Raw genomic sequence first — 27306 nt, 5'->3', positions numbered from 1 at the left:
CAACATAAATTTGTACCAACTTAACATCTGAAATATAATAATATACACTGAGGTTCTTAGCATAATTTATGTTTCTTTTAAAATGGCATTGCTGATGACATTAACCAGGTGTGATTGGAGAGTGATTCTGTTGCCCACTGCTCCATTTAATGTCTCAGTCCTGGCCATCTAGTGGTCCAGTCTGTGTTTTCTACTGAACAACATATTGAGCTTATCTCTGCTGCTTCCTAGCTTTCATATTTACTGCAGAGAACTCTCATTGTCTGCAATGATTGGACTTTTAGAATAGAAACTTAGTCATTTCTATTCTATGTCTTGAAAACTAGGCCCACACTATTTACTACTGACCTGAGAATTCAGCTTTGCCTCCATGTAGACCTGGAAAAACACCTTCTGCCTGTGCCCAGAATACCTGCTGAACCTGGTCACTCTCTGCCCATGTTCCTCAACGCTTTCCCTCCTTTCACCTGTCGTCTTTTCGTCTTCTCTCTTTTTATTCTTGGTCTGGCACTCATGCAAGTAGAAGTGATTTTATAGCTTCCTCAGGCTTTTCATAAAAAGGAACCATTTCCATGCAAGTGCTATTTTTACCAGTCTCTGAATTGTGTAAAAGGCTTTGGTTCTCTGATATTTTCTGGACCATACTATGAAAATTCCCTGATGCTGTAGACCCATGGGTTTTACTTTAACTCAGCATTTCCTAAACCGTGCTTCTGTGGAATTTCAGTTCAGTTTCAATGGGAGCCAGGAACAAAGGTTCCCATGGTCAAATAAACTGCAAACTGTGCTTCCTAAATGGTCTTCTTGAAGATTTGCAGTTCATGTTACCATATCTAATGGTTTGGAGACATCAGAAGGAGAAAATACATGTTTTACCTTGGTCACTCCCCACTGAGGAACTATTTTTTTTCTCTTTTTATTTTTTATGGCTATACCTAGAGTCATTTTTCCTTAAAACCTATCTAGAAAAAGCTGGTTTGACCATGCAACCTGTTTATGAAAGTGGACCATGGTTTTACATCAAGGGGAAGATGTGACAAAAATAAACATTTTCCAATTTTGGAGCTGGACTGTGCACACATTTCTGTTCAGCACTATTAGAACCCCTTCAACATTTGGAAATTATAATGTTTCTGCAGATGGGAACAAGCTGGATGCCAAGGAGTATGCATGAGCGAGAGCAGACAGAGGCCCAGCCTGTGAGCTCCACTCTGCTCTGCTGGCAGTGATCCAGAGACTACCTAACAGAGAGAAGTGGATAACTTCATGGGCAATTTTTTGCCCACTGGTTGAAATGCTTAGGTTGGATTTATCAGAACCATGGTCAAATAAAGTTGTCTGTCACCCAAAGGGAAACATAAAGATGCCTTGAGTACCAGAGAAGGATTATTGATTTCTTTGGAGCCATAGTGTTCAGCCTCTCACAGCTGGGGAACTGCTTTGCTGTGAAATAGAATTTTAGTTGGATACAAAATTAATCAGTTTTCACAGTTCAAAATTTTGACTGAGACGCTGTGTCAGTGTGTTTGGTACATGCTGTGTTTGAGCCTGGAAGCCTACGCCTCACATTTGTGTAGCATCGTGACACCACCAACTGCGTGTTGATGTCATGGGGAACAAGGGTAATGGGGAGCAGACAGTTTCTCCTCTGCCACTCTAGCTCTTTCTCCCAGCTTAAATACAGGGCTGACCTTTTACAAACTAACACACCTAGAAAGGATCTTAGTAGCTATTTAGTCCAACACTGACCAGAGTAAGAAATCCTTTTGCAACACCATGATCAGTGGCTGACCCAACCTGTACTTGCAATAATGGGGGATCCACCACCCTACACAGCAGCCCTATGGTTAGGTTTTGAATGATATCCAGACTTTGGTGAAATTCTTGTTTCTTGAATAAATCAGAAAGAAGGCAATTTCCATGTTGTCTCACCTCTCTACTGGCATGAGATCAATATCAAGGAGACAATCAATCACTTACCTTTCGTGGCTCTGATGTGATCCATTTGTGATATTTTGGTCTCAAATGCTTGGGAAGACAGTAGATAGAGAAAGAAACTGATATTTAGGATCCAAAATTACCTGCCAAGTCCAATCTCTTGAGGCAATTAAATTAGACGGATATGTAGGTCTTCCCAAGAAACAGAACTAGGCAAACATAGGCATTTATATTTGGTGCAATATCCTCACCCTAACAAAAAAAGAATGTTTTTCTACTTATATAGCCTATCACACATAAAGGATCAACAATCGAGTTTTCAAACATAATTTTTCATTTCTCAAAACCCTCCTTGCGTAAAGAAAACAGTCTGTTCACAAAGAGACTTTCAGTTTTGCAGTGAAGTGTAATGGGAAGAATATATTCAGATATGTTTATTAATCAAGATCTACCCCTGTCTTTTATTCTATATTAGCTTAGGTGGTCCATAACAATGGGGAAGAAAAGATGAGCAAATTATGGCCCTTGTCTTTAAGGAGTTCAGGATCTCCCCAGTGGGCTTCAGGAATGACAAACACCCACAAAATAGCCAGTGCACAAGGCAGAGAGTGATACGTATTCTAATAAGAATAGCAGTAAAATGCTGAGGAAGCAGAGAGGAGATCAAGGTTAATGCCAGGTGAAAGACTGGGGAAGAGTACACAGCTGAATTGACTCTGAGTTGCGTATGGGAAAATGGATGAGGTTTTAAAAGGCAGAGATTAAAGAGAGAGTTACTGCTACATGGAGGCATTTTCGTAGAATGTCCCTCAGTATAGGAAGCAGGGGCTTTCAAACCTCTGTATTCATCATTTTCTATAGACATTTTTTCTTGTTGTATGTCTTGTCACTGTATCCATAGCTAAGGTTTTGGAGATTTCCATGCTTATATCATTGATGGGATTGTTTTAAATAAATGTCTCATAATTTAGCAATTTTAGTTCCTGGAGTCTTTTCACACCTACTCAGAATACCTACAAGGTACTTTTCTTGATTCATAGGTACCCACTGCATTGACTTTTAATTTTGATTAGGGTCTCAGTCTCCTTATTATTTTTTTCTCATGGAAAAATGTCATGCCCTGGCCAGGAAGGAGGAAAAGAAAAACAGCATATTGCCAGATGGCTCCAATCTTTCTATATTATTGAAGACAGTGGGAGAAGGAAAGGGAGCAAAAACGATGGGACTTTCAGTCTGGTGAGTACAAGCAAGAGTCTCGCCATGGTCCGGGATGTGTAAATAAGGGCAATTTTCTCTCAATATGGACATTCTCAATGGACATTTACATTCATTCATTACTTTTTCCCTGAAGCAGGGAAGGAGTACATGCTGTGTATCAGGAGTTGCCTTTTCAAAGCTCACAGTCTGGTGAAGGGGAAGGAAACATGTAAACTGGGATTTACAATGCAGTATGATAAGGGCTGTGACAAAAGGAATGTGGAATCCTGTGTCTTTGAGGGCAGATAAGAGAGACTGCAAATAATAGCTCTAAAAGACAATATCTGAGCCAAGCAAGAATTAGGTAGGCAAAAAGATGGGCATATTTTTAAAAATTATGAGCATTCAGTAAGTGATTTTATAAAGAAAATAGCACATTCATTAATCTTAATTAAGTTTACTTTGCAGTTAATTACACTGAGTGACCTTGGGGATATATCAGTATTTGATACAGACTTAATATGAGGTGGATGCAAATATCACTGATAGGTGAGCGTGTGCTGCAAAATGATACAGAGTCCATCTGTGTTTGAGTAATCATAATTATCCAATCTCATTACATCCTGGAAGTTTTTCAGTTATTGAATGGAATAATATGTAGTTCTTCTGAAACTCTTAGTAAAATTAATTCAAGCATACTTTATATTAAACAATATATTTTGGAAGAACATTACCAACAAATTTACCAAAAAAGATGATGTCATAGCTCTCAGGAAGTGCCAACATTTATTGACTACACACTACATGTTGCTACATGTATTCGTTTACATAATTCTCATTTTAAAAATCTTGGCTGATATGGTTGGCTACTGCTCACATTTCATCCTCCGTACCCTTTACTTCAACTGAATTTCAGTTTTATTCCAACAATCAGCCCACTGTCCTTCACATGACCATGCATTTGCTTCATTAAGCTACTCAGGGGAATGCCAATGTTCAGACTGAGAATGCTTAAGAGGTGGGCATGGGACTCAAATCTTGTTAATAGGAGTGATGATATTTAGATGTGATGCCTAAAATCATGGCAGCTATATGTAACAAGGGAGCCTAGCCTAAAGATATAGCCAATGATGGCTCAGCAGAATGAGTCCTTTATTTTTGGGGATCTAGGTAAATCACTGTATTAGACAACTGAGGAACCCTTTCCTGCTAAAAGAGATAATGTTATTTTCCTTCAGATTTAAGCCATTTGTGTTGAGTTTTCTGAACTCTCAGCCAAAATCATTCTCATTGACAAGTAGGTGCTCTCATTATCTCCATTTTACAAGTAGGGAAACTGGGGGATTCAATAAGTTCAGTCAGCACTTTTGTAGGCTATGGCAGGGATCACTTGAGCCCAGAAGTTTAAAGCAGCACTGAGCCATGATCATGCCACTGTACTTCACCATAGGCAACAGAGCAAGACTCTGCTTCTCAAAAACAAAGGAAAACAAACAAAAAAAGAAGTTAAGAATGTATTGAATATCATACAGCTGGTAAAATATCAGAATTAGGATCAAAATCAAGTCTGTCTTACTTCAATACCCTAGTGGTTAATTGGTGGTTAGACATCTTCTACATGTATTTTTTGAAATATATCACACTAAAGCACTGAAATAAGTGCCAAAAATGTCTAGTAATTCAAATATATAATCTGTGAGAAAGCCACTTTCCCCAGTAATATTTTATATCATGGGTTGGTAAATTGTGTAAAGGGTCAAATAATAAATATTTTATACTTTATTAGTCATATGGTTTCTTTCACAACTACTCAACTCATTGTAGCTCAAAAAGCCATAGACAATGCATAAACAGATGAGCTCAGCACTGTTTTAGCAAAATTGTAATTACAAAAACAGGTGGCAGACCAGATTTTGGGCCTGGGACCCTAATATACTGAACCCTTCTCTGCATGAACTAAATCTGATTCTTGGTGAAGGGTTCGCCAGGTAGGATGGGTAAAAGCTCATTTTACTATGTGTGTACCAAAAAAATGTCACACCAGTAGAAGAGAAAAGGAGATATGGAGTGCAGTGTGGAAGGGGCAGAGAATGCACCATCTTCTCAAACTTTAAGATAACAAGGAAAATGACTATTTTCCTACTTTGTAGTGCAGATTGGGAAACGGCTTCAGACAATACAAAGGGAAGGGAGCTCATGGCTTCCACCATCAGAGAGGCAAGGTTAGATAGTAGATTTCTAGCCTACTATCTGTGCTTAAATTGGAATTTCTGTTTAAAATGCCAGATTTTCTCAGCAATAACTTTCAAAGACCACCACACCATTTCCTTCCTTCCTTCCTTCCTTCCTTCCTTCCTTCCTTCCTTCCTTCCTTCCTTCCTTCCTTCCTTCCTTCCTTCCTTTCTTTCTTTCTTCTTTCTTTCTTTCTTTCTTTCTTTCTTTCTTTCTTTCTTTCTTTCTTTCTTTCTTTCTTTCTTTCTTTCTTTCTTTCTTTCTTTCTTTCTTTCTTTCTTTCTTTCTTTCTTTCTTTCTTTCTTTCTTTCTTTCCTCTCTCTCTCTCTCTCCTTCCTTCCTTCCTTCCTTCCTTCCTTCCTTCCTTCCTTCCTTCCTTCCTTCCTTCCTTCCTTCCCTCCCTCCCTCCCTCCTTCCTTCCTTCCTTCCTTCCTTCCCTCTCTCTCTCTCTCTCTTTCTTTCTTTCTTATTTGTTTGTTTGTTTGTTTGTTTTGTTTGACAGTCTTGCTCTGTCACCCAGGTTGGAATTCAGTGGTACAATCTTGGCTTACTGCAACTTCTGCCTCCCTGGTTCAAGCGATTCTCCTGCCTCAGCTTCCCAAGTAACTAGGATTACAGGTGCCCACCACCACGCCTGGCTAATTTTTGTATTTTTACTAGAGACGGACTTTTGCCATGTTGGCCAGGCTAAAGACCACCATTATCTTTCATACTTAAAATATTGATTGATCCGCAAGTAGTATAATACATAGCAGTTATTTCTGCAAATGGAGAGATAAGAATTGGAAATGAACAGCTGGTTATAGATCTTTGATTTTTATTTTAATTCCTTTCCAAATATCACAGAGAATGGACCAATTTTCTCAATAATATTTATTTTGAAACAACGGTCTGAGAGTCAAGTTTGTCAATAAGGCAAAGAGTTTTGGGGAGGTACTTGGGGGTTTTTCTTTTTCTTTTTTTTCTCAAATGGTTTACAAAGGCATAACATGAAATTGACTGTTATTTATTTGCAGAATCTTAACTAATGAGCCACATTTGTCCCCTTTTACTTCTTACTAAACTGGAAACATAAAAAAAGGATTTATAGGAAACCAAGGTTAAAAGATAGGAATATAAAGTTTCACTCTTCCTCCCTGCTTCTGGCAACCACTAATTTATTTTCTGTCTCTGTGGATTTGCCTATTCTGGACATTTTCTATAAATGGGATTATGTAATATGTAGACTTATGCCTACTATCTTTCACTGAGCATAATGCTTTCAAGGTTCACCCATGCTGTAGCATGAATCAGTAACTAATGTCTTTTATTAGTGAATAATACTCCATTGTATAGATGTACCACTTTTTTTGTTTATTCATCACTTGGTGGACAATGGAGTTGCTTCCACTTTTTGGCTACTATGAGTAATATTTCTATAAACACTCACAAACAAGTATGAACATTTTGTTTTCAACTCTCCTATGTGAGGAGTGGAATTGCTTCGTCATATGGTAACTCTAACATCTTGAGGAATGATCAAACTTTTCTGCAGCAGCTGCATGATTTTACTTTCCCCAGCATTGTATGACTGTTCCTATTTCTCCACATTCTTGCCAATACTCATTGTTGTGCGTTCTAATGGGTGTGAGGTGATATTTCATTGTAGTTTTGATTTTACTTTACATAAATACTAACAGTTTTGGACATCTTTTTATGTATTTGTTGGATGTATGTATACTTTAGAAAAATGTCTATTCAAATGGAAAGGAAAATTTTAAAGAACAGAAGATGTATGATAAAATTAATATTTGTTGCATGTCTATAATGCTTGGGGCCTTTACTCATAAAAATGAATAATAAGTAATATTTTAATCATATTACATAAGTAAGTTCAGATAAGTTAAGAACTTGCTAAAGAAAATAGTTGGCTATGCTTAAGCCAAGAGTCAAATAAGATCCACACACTTTCCCTTTGTCCCATGTAGATATCCTTCATGTACATTGATATGAAGATGTGCGTCTTACAGAGATGAGTAAGACAAACATGACTGAATAAAGCATAACGTGTGCCCCTCTCCTCTCTGGAAAAACGTAAAAACATTAAAAAAAAAACTTTTATGGAATAATGCAGAAACGGATCAATTCTCCTTCTGATATCAATATGATAGTCAAGTTGTAAGTAGTGCACTCGTGAGATCATCACCTTACTAGTGATTAATGGGGGCATCCCACACTTTATTGATCTAGTCTATGTAACAGCACATGAGAAATCCATGAACTACCCTATGGAGGGCTTATTTATCTTTTAAAATGCTATAACCACATCCAGTGTCTCTAAACAAGTGCTTAGAGGTTAGCAAGCATTATGAGTATATTAGCCACCTAGATACCACTCTCCCCTGCCCGGCACTTAGCAGAGGGTAGATTGGGTACATGACAGTCACACATGCGTTGTTGCTCCTGGGAGGCAGTCATGTGCCTTATTATCTGAACTATTTCCTCACTTTCCACCCCAGGAACTAATACAGTACTCAGCAGTCTTATAGTGGATACTTAATGATAGATTGTTAAATAAATGACTTTAATTGGCATCATGCAGAGATATTACAGAATTAGATATACAGCTGATACTCAATAAATATGTGCTGACTTATTTAGTAAAGACGGGAAAGATGTGCTTGGTGCCAAACACTGTGAAAATCCCTCTACCACCCATTGTCTTCTTTTCTCATCTAGGCTTCACGAAACCCCGTGAATTATGTGCTTTCATATATTCACTTTATTCATGTTCAAAATGCCAGCAAGTAGTAAAGTAGTAATGCAAACCCAGATCTGCAAAAGTACATTACGAAGCATTAAGTTGTATATTCAGAACTCGGAACACTAAATTTCATCTGAGGCTAAAACACAGAGTTCCAATGTAGTATCAAGAAAAAAGCCTTTCCCACGTTTGCTTAAGATGACACCAACACTGTCATGAAGAAAATGAACAGGGGTGCACAGGATGAGACCTCTTCAAAGAAGTGAAATGATTGATATATTGGGTACTTTATGTGAGAAGATTTGAAGAACAATGTAATTGTTTTATTATCTGATTGCATATCCCTAAGACCTGGATGTTTTCGAAATGATAAATGACTTAATGACTGAATACATTCTAGTTGCCTGTTTTAAACAAATGTGACATTTTAGGGGTTAATACTACATTCTTGATTTCCTGTATTTTTAGGCAGTAACTGTATTAATCTCTTCTCACACAGTTATGAAGAAATACCTGAGCCTGAGTAATTTAAAAAGAAAAGAGATTTAATTGACTCACAGTTCACATAGCTGGGTAATCCTCAGGAAACTTACAATCATGGCAGAAGGCACCTCTTCACAGGGCGGCAGGAGAGAGAATGAGGGCCAGCAGAAGAAATGCCAGAGGCTTATAAAACCATGAGATCTTGTGAGAACTCACTCACTATCATGAAAACAGCATGGGGGAAGTTACCTCCCACCAGGTCCTTTCCACACGTGGAGATTATGGGGATTACAATTCAACATGAGATTTGGGGTGGGATACAGTCAAACCATATCAGTAACTTTCTCTCTTTTTAAAATTTTTTAAATTTCTATTTTTTTTAAATTTGAACATGTTGAGATTCAAATATCTTAAGCTTCCAAGTGCTTTTTTGACTTTTAATATATTTCTGGTGTCCCTTTTGGTCTTTTTGGTTCTTAACACTTTGGTTGCATGCTTGCATTTCCTCTCCTGCTTGTGTGCACTTCTCATATGCCATGTCTGGGAAGTTGTATCCTTTCCACCTGATTTAGCATTTCTTTATCTTCTGTTGTGCAGCTACCAATATGCCATCTAGGTTGGGGCTGGAGATATAAGACAGCTTAAAGATATAGTCCTTTTACTTAAACAACTATCCATCTTTTAAAGTACTTTAATATAATTTCCATAACTTTTCCAGTCAGCCAGAGTGAATACTCTCTAAAGTGTCTTTGACAGTTGGCTTTATTTTTTGAGGAGGAAACTTCTCTTGATTGACTTTTTTTGCAGCGTGGTTTGCAGACAAGATACTAAGAATCTGGGGGTAGTGGCTGGGGCTAGTGTTAGAGTTAGCCCTGTTATAATCTCAGTTTCTCAACCCATCCAAAGGAGAACACCATAGAAGTAAAAACATATTTCCTATGCAAAGACTGCATTAAGATATGTCTAGTTCCCACCTCAACCCACTCTCTAAGCCTCTCTTGTGTAAAATGTGGAGCCACCACACCACTACTGACAAAAGTGCCCTCTCCACGAGCTCTACTAGAATATTTTTTTCCACTTCTGCCATGACACTTGACATAGTTAGCAAATGCATAAGCAGGGCTTCAAGCCAGGCTCTTGTGTTGCAATGCCTATCCCTTCTTTATGCCCCAGGCAGAGAAGAAAGTGCTTGGATTTCTGAACACTACAATAAAAGATTCAAATAAAAGCTAAGACTATTAAGGGGAAAAATAAGATTTTTTAAGTAATTAAAGTGAGTGATATTCATTTTCATGAAGGAATTTGAAGATCAAGTCAGTGTTTAGACACTAATTCAAAGCCATAATGGAATGAAAAGAAAATTTGAAAGAGAAAGTAATAGAAGTCCCCTGAGTCAAGCACTGTCTTTATTTTTGTACCCACCTACCTCACCCCAATACCTGCTTTGCATAGTATTTTAGTGTGTGCTCAAAAAAAATGGGTGTTGGGTGCTTGCTTTGGCAGCACATATACTAAAATGGGAACAATATAGAGAAAGTTGTCATGGCCCTGCACAAGGATGACATGCAAATTTGTGAAACGTTCCCTGTTTTTATGGTTAATGGGTACAAAAAAAAATAGAAAGTTTAAGACCTATTATTTGATAGCACAGCAGGGTAACTATAGTCAATAATAACTTAATTGTACACTTTAAATAACTAAGAGTGTAATAGAGTTGTTTGTAACACAAAGTATAAATGCTTGAGGAGGTGGATACCCCATTTGCCATGATGTGATTATTATGCATTGCATACCTGAAGCAAAGAATCTCAAGTACCCCATGAATATATACACCTGCTATGTACCCCCCCAAAATTAAAAATAAAATTATTTTTAATAATGGTGTTGGATAGATGGGTTCCAAGATGAATGAACTACCAAAAAATGGTGCCTTCTAATTGCTCTTATGTTTATTATTCTGGAGTGATAAATAGAGTGTTTGGCAAGCAGAAGCTTGAATATATGTAGCTTAAAAGAGTCCAAAACTCAGCCCGGTTGGAAATGCAGAATATTAAAGAGATTTCTTTATGGAGTTGGGCTTTTTCGGCTTTCCCATGCCTTTCTATGGATGAAGTGAGAAATAATAAGACTGCTGTGTGGGCCCTCCATAGTTCAGTTTCTCTTCTGTAAAATGAAAATGATATTTATATTGTATTAATAGGTTTATTCCAAGCATTATTATTGTATGCTGACTTCTAAAGTTTCTCTTATCTCAAGGTTGCTGGTTTGAATTGTTAAAACTATAATTCCTAAGGACAGATTTATTTATTTTATATGTATATATCTATTTTATTTTTATAGATTTAGGGAGTACAAGTGCAGCTTTCTTACATTAATATTTTGCATAGTGGTAGAGTCTGGACTTTTAGTGTATTCATCACCCAAAAAACGATTTGGTAATCCAGTAGACAGTTTTTCAACCCTTACCTTCCTCCCATGTTCCCATCTTTTGTAGTCTCCAATGTATATTATTTACTGCTATATGTCCATGTGTACCCTTTGTTTAGCTCCAGGTTATAAGTAAGAACATAAAGTGTTTTACTCTGTTTCTGAGTTATTTCACTTAGGCTCATTGCCTCCAGTTCCTGTAATCTGTTCCATTGATCTATATCTATTTTTATACCAGTACCATGGTGTTTTGGTTACTAAGCCTTGAGAGTCCTAGATTTCATAAATCTTTTGCCACAAAAGATATGATTTCTTTTTTATGGCTGAGTAGTACTTTATGGTATATGGCATTTCTGGTGTGTGTATGTGTGTATGTTGTGTGTGTGTGTGTGTATGGAATATGGTATTTATGTTATATATATGTGTGTATATGTATACACATACCATATATATTATATATATGCACACACACACTCCATTAATAAATACTTAAGGTGATTCCATATCTTTGCTATTGTGAATAGTACTGCCAAAAATATACAAGTACAGATATCTTTTTGATATAATGATTTCTTTCCCATCGGGTATATACTCAGTAGTGGGATTACTGGATCAAATGCTAGTTCTATTTTTAGTTCTTGGATAAATCTCCATACTGTTTTCCATAAAGGTTGTACTAATTTACACTTCCATCAACAACATATTAGCATTCCCTTTTCTCCACATCCTCACAATATCTGTTGTTTTTTGACTTTTTAATATTAACCATACTGGCTGGTGTAAGATGGTATCTCACTGTGGTTTTAATTTGCATTTATCTAATGATAATGATGTTGAGAATGCTTTTCAAATGTTTATTGGTTGCTTGTATGTTTTCTTTTAAAAAGTGTGTGTTTACATGTTTTGCCCCCTTTTTAATGTAGTTGTTTATTTTTCTTGTTGAGTTATTTGAGTTCCTTGTAGATTCCAGATATTAGCCCTTTGTCAGATGCATAGATTGCAAATATTTTCCCATTCTGTAGGTTGTCTGTTTACTGTGTTGATTATTTATTTTACTGTGTGGAAGCTTTTTAGTTTAATTAACTCTCATATATATGTGTATGTATACACACACACACACACACACACACACACATATATATATATAATTTTTTTTTTTTTTTTTTTGAGATAGAGTCTTGCTCTGTCTCCCAGGCTGGAGTGCAGTGGTGTGATCTCAGCTCACTGCAACAATCCGGAGGTGAATCCTCCTGGATTCACGCCATTCTCCTGCCTCAGCCTCCCAAGTAGCTGGGACTACAGGTGCCCGCCACCATGCTTGGCTAATTTTTTTGTATTTTTAGTAGAGATGGGATTTCATTGTGTTAGACAGGATGGTGTCAATCTCCTGACCTTGTGATCTGCCTGCCTTGGCCTATATATTTGTTTTCTTGATGTTTGCTTTTGAGGACTTGGTCATAATTTCTTTGCCTAGGCCAATGTTCAGTAAAGTTCTCCTGGGTGTTCTTCTAGGATTTTTACAGTTTCAAGTCTTACATTTAAGTCTTTAATTTCATCTTGAGTTAATTTTTGTATATGGTAAGAGATATGGGTATGGTTTCATTCGTCAGCATATGCTTATCCAATTTTTCCAGAACCATTTGTTGAACAGAGTGTCCTCTCCCCAGTGTATATTTTTGTTGATATAGTCAAAGGTCAGTTGGTCACAGGTATGTGGCTTTATCAAATCTAGGGCTCTCAATGCTATAGTAACCAAAACAGTATGGTACTGGAATAAAAAATAGACATATAGATAAATGTTACAGAATGAAGAACTGATAAATGATTTCAATAAAGTTTCAAGATACAAAATCAAATGGAAAAATCTGTGACACTACCAAACACCAATAATAATAATCGAGCTGAGAACCAAATCAAGAACTCAATCCCATTTAAAATTGTTACAAAAAAAAAAATACATTGGCATATATTTAATGAAGGAAGTGAAAGATCTCTATAAGGAAAACTACAAAACACTAATCATAGATGACATGAACATGTGGAAAATCACCCCATGCTTATGGATTTGAAGAATCAATATCATTAAAATGACTATACTGCCCAAAGCAATGTACATATTCAATACCATTCCATTACATTACCGATGTCATTTTCACAGGATTAGAAAGAAAAAATCGTAAAATTCATATGGAACCAAAAAAGGGCTTTAATAGAAAAAGCAATCCTAAGCAACTGGAACAAAGCTGGAGACATCACATGCCTGACTTCAAATTATACTAAAGACAGATTTAGACCATGAAAGTAGACCTGATGTACAGCAGTACACTTCATTAATTGTACTGACTGTTAAGAAATTACAATAATTTTGTTCTATGTGGTAAATAACCACTGCTCAAATCCCCCTGAAAATTGTCCCTCTATGCCACCCTGGATGCCTGTGTTCCCAAACCTCCTCAGTGTTAATCCAGAAACAAGAGTTAACATATAGCCCCAGAGGGACCTCCAGGACCCTGCTTCTCTCTTATGGCTGTACAGATTTATTCTGATTAGTCTTCTAATTTTCATATGACTTATTAAATATTTTGAACATCACATCCATACATACATACTTTCCAGACAAGAAATTTGGATGTGGGAGAAAATTCTTTAATAAACAAACACATTAATTTTCATTTAAAAAACTGCTTTATTTTTTACATGGAACCCATGAACATTAAAAAAAAAAAAAAAAAAAACCCTGATTATTAGTCAGCTTCAGGTATGTTCACAGAAGTATAGATATGTTTTTCATCATTCATTTCCAAAAACATTATTACAGATTTGGAGCAACAAGATGCTGTTATCTTGTCATTCTGAAGTTTTGTGTATGCCTATGATGTTGGTATAATCTTCATTGTTATAACCATTATGATACTTAGTCACAGAAGGGATGGATTAAGCATTTATTGTGTGTCAGGCTTTGTAATAAATTATGGTGATACAGAGATTGACTTGGTAGGTTCCTAAGTTCCCATAATCTAGTTTGAGAAGAGGATGGAGAACGAACATGTAAGCAGTGAAACTGCAATTCAGAATGATCATCACAGTATTAGAGAAATAGGAAGTGTGCATGGAGCTCTGAATACTTTCAGCCACTTCTAACCTGAGGAGCTAGGGAAGACTTCAGTATGTGCTTACATTTCACATAAACCTAAAACAATTAGAAAATATTTTTTTAGGCAGAGATATGTAGCTGTGTACAACGTAAAGGGAATAGCACATTTAAGTTCATAGTCTAAAAGTGGTCGTATGTGTTCCAGTACTATTGGAGCTCAAGGAGTGTGAGAGAGATTAGGAAGTGCAGTCCCAGGGAGCCTTCTCTGATGGCTTGTGTGGGGAATTGCTGAATAAGCTAGGAAGTGTTTGTTAATCTTGTGTAATGAAGACCCAATGGATTTTTTGCCACAAGATGAAGAGAGCTCACGTGTTCTCTTGAGGTGGGTGTGTTAACTCTCGAGTAAGTAGTAGAAGCCAGTGTGAGGTACAGGGAGACCAGACAGGAGGCTGTTGCTATGTGTGAGAAACTTATCCACTAAAAGTTTCATATAAAGACATATTTGGGAAATAAAGATGTTGTAGAGAATGGAACACCATCCCCACCATGGATAGCATCCAGATTAATGCTGGAAATCAAATTTCAATTAGAAAATTGCTTAGGAAACATGTTGTCAGAGGAAGGAGAGCCATGTAATTCAAGTCTATGATGGCATCTCTTTCAAGTTTCCCAATGCACCTGACTCAGAAGATAGAATCAGTCTGTTGGCTGAGGTCTCTCTGTGCTGGAGAAGCATGAAAAGGGTCCCACGAACATAGACTCAGTTCTCTTTGAAGTTTAAGATCCATCTACAAATGGCCATGTTCTTTTCTTAGCAGAAAGTATTGGGGTTTCTACGTACATGCTGCTCACTGCTCATGTGTAAGTACGGTAAAATTTGAGCAAGTGGAAAATGACCCTGCTGTAATCCAGATCATAATATTTCTAAATAAGCACACACAATAGTCAACCAACCTACTTCATGATTTTTTATGGAATGAGGCAGAGACAAGGCCACTGTACACCCATGAAAAAGTATAAGTATGCACTTCTGACCTATGTGAGGTAAGTGTTTGCTCCTTCTCTGTCAATAGCAAGCCCTACTACAGTCTTCCAGCATATTGGAATTTTAGGCCACTCGGTTAGCAATTGTCTTCACTTCTATGTAGCATTCAATCCTTAATGTACTCCTGCTTTTCTTAGCCTATAGAGTAGTTCAAACTCCCAGGGAGACTGTTTTGTTAGAAGGAATGAAGTCTCTATGGGTATACTGAAAATCTCATCTACAATAGATAAAAGTCCATAATTTAGGGTTAGTGTGAGGATATTCATTCAGTAAGTATTTATTGAATAACTATTGGATAGCAGGTGATGAGCTAGTTATTAGGAATATGTATACCCACATACATGCACACACACACACACACACACACAGATATAAAACATGTTTGTATTTTCCAGAAGCATATGGTTTATGGGATAAACAAATGGAAATAATGAAGGTTATTATTTCTAGTAGCAAGTTTGAGAATATCCCATAGGGTGAGGCTCATTGTTGTTAGACTTTGATAAATCATCTCAAAGCTAGGCTTCCCAGACATGTGTGTTATCTGTGGCTCAAGACTATGAGTAGCAGTCATAGCTCTGATTGAAAGAATGAGAAACAAAGAGCAGAAAGAGAGGGGTGTAGTTCTGTGACCTAAATGGTGAAAAGTCCCCAGAGAAGAAAGCCTTTACTGGGCAACACTATAGAGAGTTTTGTAGAGAACAGAAATATTCCATGGGAATTTATTTTTTTGCTGAAGTTTTCTCTGTCTTATAGTATGTTCTCTGGATAAAATCTGTGGACAACTGTGGGATTGTTGGGGTAAAAGTAGCAACCTGCAGAGTGAAGCATGTGCAAAGGCCTGAGGGGACCTGGGACATTTGAACAATTGTGGCTTGTGTATTGAAAGTGGGGGGCAGTTATTACGTAGGAGATGAGGAGTGAGAAACACAGAGGGCTTGGGAAGATTTTGGTCTTCATCGTAAGAGCCTAGATAAGCCATGACATGATTTTCTGAACAGCAGTGACCGATTGCTATGGTGTTTTTTTTTTTCCCCGCATATATTATGGAAACAGATTTTATTGTAAATAATTCATTTTAGGGTGGCTAGCATGTGCACAGACAGGTCTGTAAGGAATATTCCAGGTAAGATGAGATGGAAAGAAGTGGTAGATTCAAAAGATGTTTAGGAGTTAAAATCAAGAGTGTTTGGTGATTGCACATGCAGGATCAAGAGAATGGCTAGTAGGTTTCCGACCTGGACAATGGGATCGGTGGTGTCACATTAACTGAGACTGGGATTGCTAAAGGAAGAGCAGGTTCGTTGAGAAAGAGCAAGAGTTCCATTTTCTATAAGCAAATTCTGAGGTGCTTTTGGGAGGTCCATCAAGAGGGAAGAGATAGGCAGACTGGAATTCAGAGAAACCTGTGAGCTGGATGTGTAAAATCAAGGTTATTGGCATGTAGATAACAGAGAGGATCATCCATGCAGCTGGTTTTCAGAGTTTAGGGTTCATGAGAATGATCTGGAAAGTTTTCTAAAGCAACATCCAGGACCCACCTCCAACGTTTCTGGTGCAGTAGGTCATGGATGGAGTCCGTGCTTTACATTTCTAATATACTCACTCAGAGATGGTTCTGATGCTGCTAATTTGAGTACCACCTGGGAATAGCACTCACCTAGAGAATAAATAAATAAAAAAGAAAGAAAGAATGGAAATAAAAATATGACCTATGGGAAACATTATAACAGAGTCAGTCAAGCTGCATCGGTTTGTGTTCAGAAGCTCCCAGGTAAGAACCATGAACCCTTGGGTCAATGAAGTAAACAAAGTAAGTAAAGACTCAATCTCTCTATTTGTAAAAATAATAGTAATAATAATACAAATAGCACAAATTCATAGTGCTGTTTTAAGGTCAAAAAAGACAGCTAAAGGAAAACACTTAGCATGGTGTTAAGTATATGCTTGGGGTCATTTGAAAGCCAGTCTTTAAGTAATCCAGCATTTAAATATAGATTAGATGATACTAAGTTGGTGAAAGTCAAAGGTCAAGAGGAAAATCAAGACTATGTGATGACATAGATTCCAAGGAAAGAAGGGTTTTCACAAAGGCAAGAGTGGTTATGAGTGTCAGTTGCTTTTGAGAATTTCAACAAGATACAGAAAACAACAACAACAAAACAAACAAACAAACAAACAAAAACCACTACTGGATTTAGAGATAGCTAGTAACATAAAATAGACCATTTCAGGAAAGCGATGTGGGGTGCAGAGATAGTGTCTGTGAAGCACATAGCACAGAGCCTAGCGTACGCCAAGGGCTCCAGTGACCGTAGATGCTATTATTATTATCATAGTTCAAAGCAGTTTGTAACAGGCATGTGTTCGCATGCTGGTTAAAGGAAATATATTCAGTTGAGGATAAACTCTGCAGTTCCCAAAGAAATGCATTTCCATTGAACAAGCTATGTCCCATTCAGGTTTAAATAGCTGAAACAGTTTTTAAAAGCAGGATTTCAAACTGCAACGTGGCAGGTATGTCATGCAACTTTAACAAGGGCCCTTTCTTCATTTGCTGCAAGAATTAATGGCTCTGGGATACATCAAGAACTGTCAGTTCTCACAGCAGCCCCACAAATCAATTGAACTTTTAAAATCTTCGCCCTATACTCCCCATTTCTCCCATGCCAGCAAAGTGAACAATTGTCTGATCTTTGGCAGCAGGGAGAAAGCTATCTTTGCCTTTTGCCAGCTGAGAAATGGTTTGTTTCCCTTTTCAAACACCACAGCATTCTTCTTGCAATTTCCCTTTACCATTAAATATTTTATAACTCAGTCTCATGCCAGTGCGCCTTCCTGGGTGCCTGATAAATGACAGATTCTACAGAAAATTTTAATATATGGCAGCAGGTTTCATTTACAGTATTCCTACAGAAGAGGTTGCCGGAGTCAACAACCATACTTAAATGGCTTCTTGCTTGTAAAGGTAGTTTGCTAATCCCAAAAGCTTTTAGATTGCATTGCCAGATTCTTACCTTTTCTTAGAGAATCGTCATATTGTGAACTCTATGGGAGAGGAAAAAAAAAACTGCTTGAGGAATGTGACAGTTTTTTGTTTGTTTGTTTAAAAATAAATCTTACATAGCCTTATATTTTAATTTTTTTTAAGAGGAATGAGTTGTGTACATGGGGTTTAAATGCTTTCTAGACAAGAAAAAAAAATGCGCTAGAACCAACTTATTCATCATCATCTTCATCTTCTTTATCTTTATCTTCTTCATCCTCTTCATCTTCCTCATCTTTCTCCTCTTCCTTCTTTTCCTTGCTTTTTTCAGCCTTGACAACTCCCTTTTTTGCTGCATCAGGCTTTCCTTTAGCTCGATATGCAGCAGTATCCCTTTCGTATTTTTCCTTCAGCTTCGCAGCCTTCTTTTCATAAGGCTGCTTGTCACCTGCAGCAGTGTTATTCCACGTCTCTCCCAGGTTCTTTGCAACATCATCAAAGGGCAGGCCAGGATGTTCTCCTTTGGTTTTTGGGCGATACTCAGAGCAGAACAGGAAAAAGCTCGAAGGAGGCCTTTTGGGTACATTGGGATCCTTGAACTTCTTTTCTGTCTCTCCTTTAGGAGGGATATAGGTTTTCATTTCTCTTTCATAACGGGCCTTGTCCGCCTTTGCCGTATCTTCAAATTTTCCTTTCTCTTTAGCAGACATGCTCTTCCACCTTTCTGAGCACTTCTTAGAAAACTCTGAGAAGTTGACTGAAGCATCTGGGTGCTGCTTCTTATGCTCCTCCCAACAAGTTTACACAAAAAATGCGTATGATGACATTTTGCCTCTCGGCTTCTTAGGATCTCCTTTGCCCATGTGTAGTTATTTTTCTGCACTAAGAATTGAGGCCGCTGCGCTTCCGCAGACATAAGAAACGAACTCCTGGAACTCAAGGTCAGCCGGGGTTGGGTTCCTGTTGCTGCACGCGTGGCCCGCCCGAAACTGCTACAAAGTAGTAGCGCGTCCGACTGCCCAACTCTAGCGGACAGAGAGGAAATCTGACATCTTTAAGCCAGGAGTGTGAAGAGTTTATTTAGGATCTAATCGGAGTCTCAATGTTTTTGTGTTTTGTTTTGTTTTTGTTTGTTTGTTTTTTGTGGCGGGGACTTGGGGGTGACCTTGCTTTTCCCATCCAGGATTCCTTTTCCTGTGCCAATTCAATCACACATATTCAAGCTCAGCTCCAGTGCCAACACTTTAAGAAACCCTCAGAGAGAACTATAGCCTGAATTAAGCTCTCCCTTCCTTTGACTATCTCATGCAATTATTATCTGTAATAACCAATTTAGTATTCTTGTTCCTGCAACAAAATATGTGTTCCCACAGTGTGCTGCCTTGTGCCGGCAACACAGAAACCTCCATAAGTAATATTCAGGTTGAACTCAGTATTAAGGGGGAAACCAGTCATCGTTTTAATTCATTAATAAATTAACTTTAATTGCAAAATCTGCGGGGTTTTCTGTCTTTCAACCCAACATTTTCTTCCCTTTTTGCCTTTCATGAATTCACCACCACCACCTCTCACTGTGCATTTAATTACTGTACTGATTACTTACTATGTATGCTACATGATGTGGAAAGAATAGAAAACTTAAAAGCGAAGCACTCCCTAACCTCCCTGGGGATAGAGACCGAAACGTATAAAAACATAAGAAAACACATAAACTACATATAACAAATGTCAGATGAGTGATCCAGATAATTGCACAGTTCCTGTGGCCCCAAGTGATGGGATACTATTTCTAATGTCAGCAGTAGTACTTCCTTAAACTGATCCCTAGACCTTGGTCATGGTGCTTGGAAAATGCTTTCTCAGCACAATCTCTGCTCATCTTAATCCTAACGCTCCTTTATTCTTCCTGTCCCTCTTTTCTGGAAAATCCTTTCCAATTGTTTTGCTTTGTCTTCTCCTCCTTTGTCCTCCATGCTGCTGAGCTGATTTTTCCCTCCTTTAATGAAATTCTATGCTCTTTCCCTATGTTGTTTTGGAGCTCTTCTTATATCCTAACTTAATTCGCTTCCCAGATATTTTTAAAATAGAGTTTTTGTTCACTGTAACACTTTTTTTTTTTTTTTTTTTTTCCTGTTTTGAGACAGGGCCTCACTCAGCCCTGCCTCAAACAGGCTGGGGTGCAGTGGCACAATACCAGTTCACTGCAACCTCGACCTCCTGGGCTCAGGTGATCCTCCCACCTCAGCCTTCTGAGTAGCTGGGGTCACAGGCATGTGCCACCATGCCCGGCTAATTTATTATTATTATTGTTATTTGTATAGATGGGGTCCCCCTATGTTATCCTGGCTGGTCACAGACTCCTGGATTCAAGTGATTCTCCCACCTTGGTCCCTATAGTTCTGAGATACAGATGTGAGCCAGAGTGCCCGGCCTATGATACCACTTTTTAACACCAACAAGTAGAAAAAATCTATATAAAAAGTTGTCCTTTTTTTTTTTTTTTTTTTTTTAAGACGGAGTTTCCCTCTTGTTGCCTGGGCCGGAGTGCAATGGTACAATCTCGGCCCACTGCAACCTCCACCTCATGGGTTCAAGTGATTCTCCTGCCTCAGCCTCGAAGGAGCTGGGAATACAGGCGCTTGCCATCATGCCTGGCTAATTTTTTGTATATATAAAAATTTTGTATAATTTTTAGTAGAGACAGGGTTTCACCATGTTGGCCAGGCTGGTCTGGAACTCCTGACCTCAGGTGATCCGCCCACCTTGGCCTCCCAAAGTGCTATGATTATGGGTGTGAGCCACCACGCCCGGCCAAAGTTTCCATCTATGTAATACTATGTAGATAAATACCTATTCTGTGCCTCTCTGTGTCAAGCCTTCCATAAGCCCGTGGATTAAAGATGTGAAGACTTCTCTGCTCCATGGAAGCAAGCTCATGGTCCAGTCATATGGGAGCTTCAGAGCTGATGAATGTGGAGAGAATGATATCTGATAGCAGGGCCCACTCTGGAATAAGGGAACATAAAAAAAGCCTTGAAATACCAATTGGAATTCACAGGAACATTAGGCCGCTCCTGTTTACTTACAGGAATCTTCATCCCTATAATTGTTTTGAAGGCAATAACTCTATAACAAATGATTTACCAAATTACATTCCTAGAAACAAGTTTGATTAAGTACATGCCAAAATAGTACCATAGAGTATAGCCAGCTTAGTGTATTGGACTGTCTTAAAAGTGGCAGAGCTTTAAAAAATATAAACAAGCTTCCAAAAGTGTTGAATTTGCTCACAGATGACAGTTTTATATCTGATTACAAAGATACACCAAGGTTGTTTAGGGTCATAACTTTTATAGTTTGGCATTAGATCTTATCCACGTTCTCATTCTCACAAATGTTCCATGCTCCTTCTTCAGAATAAAACACTCAGCTGGATACGTTATGGCACACTATGCCACCTTAGGGCACAGAAAGAAAATAAAGAATTGCACCTTATAGTTTTTTTTTTTTTTTTTTTTTTTGCTCATTCTTATTTATGTTGTATTTTATGTGTTTTGTAGTATATCTTATATGTTGAAAATTAAATAGATGTATGAATACATACATGCACTTTAATCAGATGTACCAATGTAGGAGGACATCATCCAAAATTATTAGCATTTCTTTATTAGGCCTTGTTTGGTTGTAAGTAATAGAAAACCTGAATAAGAGTGACTTAGACATAGTATGCTTATTATTCATTCAACAAAGATCTAGGTAGGTGGTCTTAGAGTTAGCATAGCAACTTAGTGATTTTATTAAGGGTCCAGAATTTGCCTATATTTCCATACACATCTTTTGCATGACTTTCAAGAATAAAATTTCGCCTGATGATGAATTACACTTACCCTACCCAATGCCTCTGTGATTTCAGGTAATAATACTATATAGATAACATATAGTAAGATGCTTAGGTACATTCTAAGGTTTCAAATGTATTGATAATTGCAGTTATTTACTTAAAGAATGATCATATCCAATGTTTTATTATTGTTTATTATATTGTCATTTAAAAGTTATAATAATGATGTTTTCTTTGAATTCAGTAAAGTCATTGTGAAGGTTAAGCATGAGTATTTTACATTAATTTGGGGATTCTTTAAGCTGTGGAAACGGAAAGCCTCAGTACATGTTAAGCCTGATATCTGAGCTTTCCCACCCCAGACTTTTGCAGAGCCATGTACTTGGGTCTCTGATCCTCTGTAATGTGCTGATAGATGATAACATGATGGAAAAATCGGTTGGTAGAATGGGGCGGTAACCACTAGAGACAGCAGTTGTCAGATGGAAATTAATTGATTGTAATTGCTTTGCCATTGTATTGCACTTGAAGTCTGTAGCTTGTTAAAACCACTGATTATAAAATAAGGATCTCACTTTTTATGCTGTAGATTATGTTAATGAAAAGCTGTTCTTAGAAGCATGATCAGTGAATATCAATAAATGGATAATAAGAAATTAAAGGAAAAGTTAACTAACTGATCATGAGTTAATATACTTCAGCAGCCAGAGTAGCAGTCAACTGTGCATGGTTTCATATTGAATTTTTTGCTCAGAGCTCTTGAATTTTAAATATTTCCCATAGAGAGATTGATTCTGTGTGACTGTTTATCACATACTGTCTTGAATAACAGATCTTTACTATAGAGAATCTCCTGCAAGATGGAAAATGTGTGTGTTTTGCAGAGCCTTTATTTTGTGCCAAAGTATTAACAAGCAGATATTTTGAAGTGGAAAACATAAGTTCCCATTGCAACACCAATAGTGGTTTATTTCAGTGCTCATGGAATATGAGTAACATATGTGTGAGGGTCTGTGTGAATCTGAAGGCCTTGCTTTTGCAATCTTAATCGATATTACAAAAAGAATACTAAAATGATAACATAAATGTTAAATTATATTTCACTTTTTGCTGTACAAAATGCATTAAGTTTTGTAAAATTGTAATGAGGTTTTTAATTATAGCTTTCATTTATAGCATTTAATTATTGATGTTAGAGAGATCAGATATTTTGAAGATATTTTTATGAGCACCAATTCTTATCAAGCCTCCATGCCGGCCCTCAAGGACGTTACAGAGGAAAAGAACAGATGAAACAAAGAAAGGATTACTTGCAGTTTTGAATGCAGTGAGGAAAGTGATAAGAGGCACTGGGAGGCACAAGATGAGATCATCTAAATTCTGAGGATTTCTGGGTGTCCTCAACAAAGAATGCAGGTCTGGGAAGAAGGAGCAGTGTGACAGTTCTTGGTATTTTGAGAAAATAGAATGATAGTTGAAAATTAAGTTGCATAAAGTTTTAGAATGCAAGAAGAGACCATCAGACAGATAAACATATAGATGGCCCATGCCCTGGTTTGCCCTACTATGGATTTTAAAGTTATTTGCACAGGAGAGCCCCATGAGGATTTTTAGATGTGGGAGAGATAGGGATGAGTTTCCTTTTAAAATGATCACTCACCATCAGTTGTGATGATAATCAGGAAAGAAGCTCATTGTGACCTTCATTTACTGTCTTAGTTCATTTTCTGTTGCTTTAACTGAATACCTGAAACTGGGCAATTTACAAAGAAAATACATTTATTTCTTGCAGTTTTGGAGTCTGGGCAGTCCAAGGTCAAGGGGCTGCATCTGCTGAGGGCATTCTTGCTGGTGAGGATTCTCTGCAAGCCCTGAGGCAGTGCAGGGCATCGCATGGATGGGGGCAAGAGAATGTCAGCTCAGTCCTTCTTTCTCTTCTTAAACAGCCAACAGTTCCGTCATGGGGGCCTCACTGTGATGACTTTATCTATTCCTAATTACCTCCCAAAGGCCCCATCTTCAAATATCATCAACATAAAAATTTAAGGATTAAGTTTCCAACACATAGAATTTAGGAGACACATTCAAACAAGGGCGGTTAATAAGCTGGTATAATATCCTGTGCTGTTGAATATTATTATGAATCTAAATATCTGTAAAGGAAATTAAAAGCTTAAGCACTGAATAATTTTTTCTTCTTTGACTTTTTAAGTATATTTTTTGTTGAATGTTATGGTGGAATTGGTGCTAATAGTTGCTTAAAGCTCTGTAATTAGAATAATGTCTACATGTGGTAATAGAGTCTGTATCTTGTAGATAGCACATATTTATGGTTAGTCTCGTATTTGGGATGCAGATATTGATGTATAACTTAATTTGAAAATGTATGTAATTATGATTTTAAAAATGCATGTTTAAGATAATGCTAAAAAATGACAATAATTGGTCCTGTTAAATATTTACCAGAAACATTCTTCATATTTGAGAATCTGGTTCAGAATTTAGAACATTTGCATTTTAATTACATAATAAAAGGAGAAAGTGAAAGAATAATTGGCTTAGCTATTAGCCAATTATAGCTGTAACTAAAAAAAAAATCCCCCAAACTGACATTGGATTCCACAGAATAGTCACAATATACATTGATCAGATGTTTAATTATATTTGGCAGCAATAAAAGGAAGGGAATGTTGTTTCAATCCTTCATGCAACATGTTTGTTAAAACTAAAATTAATGAGGGTGGATTTGGGGTGTTTGACTCAGGATCGTTGAGCTTTTAGTGTTTATGTGTCCTCAAATGGGGCTTCTCCAGAGTGACTCCAATAGTTAAAATTTAGTGGAGAAATAAGACAATTGAATACAGTGGTTACAGCCAGCTGCCTTTGGTCAGTACCATGGAGGGTTGGAGCTGTCTGTCTAGAGTCCCAGAGGTCAGAGCCCTTCCATACAGAGATCCAGGGCCAGTGACAGGAGTTGTTGGTGTCAGAATGTACTGCTGACAGCATTTCCCTCTGTGCTTTCCCTGACAGATACGACGACATATTCCACAGAGCGATCCGAGCACTTCAAACCCTGCCGAGACAAGGACCTCGCATACTGTCTCAACGATGGCGAGTGCTTTGTGATCGAAACCCTGACCGGATCCCATAAACACTGTCGGTAAGCCACTGAGGACACTGGCGGAAAGGGCAGGCCCTCTGTAAGGCCTGGGGGTGGAGGGTGCTGGCAGCATCTGTAATGTGTCATGTCCGGGATACACACAGTCCCACTGTTTGAATAGCAGAATTGGGAGTTTTAATTTGGAAAGGGCAAGGCTGCTGTCTCTTTTAACAGTTGAAGAGGACAAGACGGAAACAAAGTAGTCACGGTTTAAGTTTTACCTGACCAAGCAAACGAAGATTTACCTTTAGATCTGCAAAGTTAATGGAAATAATTATTTACACACTTTAGAAGAGTATATTTATGATGTGGAACTTAGGCATATATCCTAGTACTCAGAAATAATCGGTTCTTGAGAACCTGCTGACTGTGGCAGGAGAAGCAAACTGCTCATCTAAGATTAGAATCTCCGTGTTTATTTGTGAACCAACCCCAGAGACTTTAACTGTGTCCAGAGAAAACTGCATTTTATTTTGTTTCTGCCCTCCTTTATTAATTTCAATACTTTCTCTTAACACCTCTGATGAAACACTCTCCAGCAAGAAGTTGTAAATGAAATAGCAGTCCTGTTATAGTCTAAGTAGAGAACTACTTGGGGAAAACTCCCAGTAGAGATCGAGAAGGTGTTTAATTGGTTTTTAGAGACATAAGGTTATGTAACTGCTAAAAGTAAAAACAAGGGGGGATAAAGAGTGCACTTATAGACACTGCAGCTTTAAGACTCCATAGAAGAATCAAATTAACATCTGAAAAATATCTCTTACCAAGTTTTCACTTCAAGTATTACCCTGGTAATTTGTTTTTCTTGGCAATTGGATATGCATCAGTGATCATAGATATCCACACCCCTTTTCTTCTCTTTATTTGCTCTTCTTATATGACACAGTTATTAAATTAATTATTTGGAATCATGAGGCATGGAAAATTATGACTTTTTTCTATTACTGTTATAAAACTCGATTCCCATGTTGTTTCACTAAGATGATGTAGAGAAATGTATCGTATAGTTACAAACTTAGAACATGCTATGCCGGCGGAAGCTGCCTGGATCCAAGAGCCAGGTTTAGTCCACAGGGAAGATGTATTGCCACACTGAGCAATGGCACAGGTTTGGAAGAACAGATACATGATATGGTAGGAGGGCTCTGTAAAAGTAACCATATGTCCTATGTCAGGACAAATAGAACTGTGACCTTTCCTCACCCCTGACGTGTGGTGTTCATATATGACTTTGGCAGTGCCACTGCATGTACCCGAGTTGCAAAATTTGCACCCTATTCCTATGATCTGCAAACCTGGGTTGGGGAAGAAGGGGAGTGGGGATTGTTTCTCTCCACACTCCTCCTCTCTCATATTTTTTTTGTGACTGTGCACATATGGACACGAAGCACACAAGTGATATTAAGACCTTAAGGGAAAATCCAGGAATGCACTACTCCTTCAAAGTGTGATGTGCATGCAAGCCCTTTTACATCCTCAACCATGTTACAGTTACCTTGGTCAATCTAATGAGATTATCATTTGGAAGTGGGCAATGCAATCAATTATGTTTGAATTTGTAATCAATTGAAGAAGAGATGAATCAGAAGCATTGGCTAAAGCAGTAGTTTTCTTTGATGGTGTTTTCCCCAGAGGAAGAATTGGATCAGGTCCCACCACAGTATGCAGGCTGAGATGATTCATCTTTTCCAAAACTGAGACTATCGGGAGAACAAAGTAATTCTTCTTTTCCGTCGTTTGACCATGCTGTATATTTCATTACTTCAGGAGTGTGTTAATTTGCTAGGACTGCTCTAACATTGTGCTACAGACTGGGTGGCTTCACTATGGAAATTTATTTTCTCACAGTCCCGGAGGTCAGAAGTCCAACATAAAGGTGTCAGCAGAGTTGATTCCTTTTGAGGCCTCTCCCCTTGGCTTATAGATGGTCAAGGAGATGTATCTTATCATGTTTCCTCTGTAGGTGTTTGTGTTCGGAGTTGATTCCTTTTCAGGCCTCTCTCCTTGGCCTGTAGATGGTCAAGGAGATGTATCTTCTCATCATGTTTCCTCTGTAGGTGTGTGTGTTCCAAATTTCCTCTAAGTACATCAGCCATATTAGATTGGAGCACATCCTCATGACCTTATTTTAACTTCATTACTTCTGTAAAGACCTTTCTC

General features: G+C 37.8%; 1 protein-coding gene, 1 non-coding gene and 1 pseudogene across 17 annotated transcripts in view; 2 read left to right on the top strand and 1 right to left on the bottom strand.

The window, feature by feature from the left end:
- The window catches only part of NRG3 (neuregulin 3), a 1130076-nt gene that overhangs the window by 464111 nt on the left and 638659 nt on the right, over window positions 1-27306 (top strand). For all 16 annotated transcript variants that reach the window (XM_038010331.2, XM_007962758.3, XM_038010332.2 and 13 more), the window contains one exon: window positions 25017-25146. In XM_038010331.2, the coding sequence (XP_037866259.2) occupies window positions 25017-25146 (130 nt within the window). The remainder of the gene's footprint in view (window positions 1-25016; window positions 25147-27306) is intronic.
- Window positions 10081-10186, top strand: LOC119628151 (U6 spliceosomal RNA). Its single transcript, XR_005244464.1, has one exon. It is a non-coding gene; the product is annotated as a U6 spliceosomal RNA (small nuclear RNA).
- On the bottom strand, window positions 18340-19008 carry LOC103215908 (high mobility group protein B1 pseudogene; annotated as a pseudogene).

The sequence above is a fragment of the Chlorocebus sabaeus genome, chromosome 9 (genome assembly GCF_047675955.1).
Source record: "Chlorocebus sabaeus isolate Y175 chromosome 9, mChlSab1.0.hap1, whole genome shotgun sequence".
In the NCBI taxonomy this organism is placed as follows: domain Eukaryota; kingdom Metazoa; phylum Chordata; class Mammalia; order Primates; family Cercopithecidae; genus Chlorocebus; species Chlorocebus sabaeus.
The sequence above is the reverse complement of the archived record's forward strand: the minus strand, read 5'-3'. Positions and strand labels throughout refer to the sequence as shown.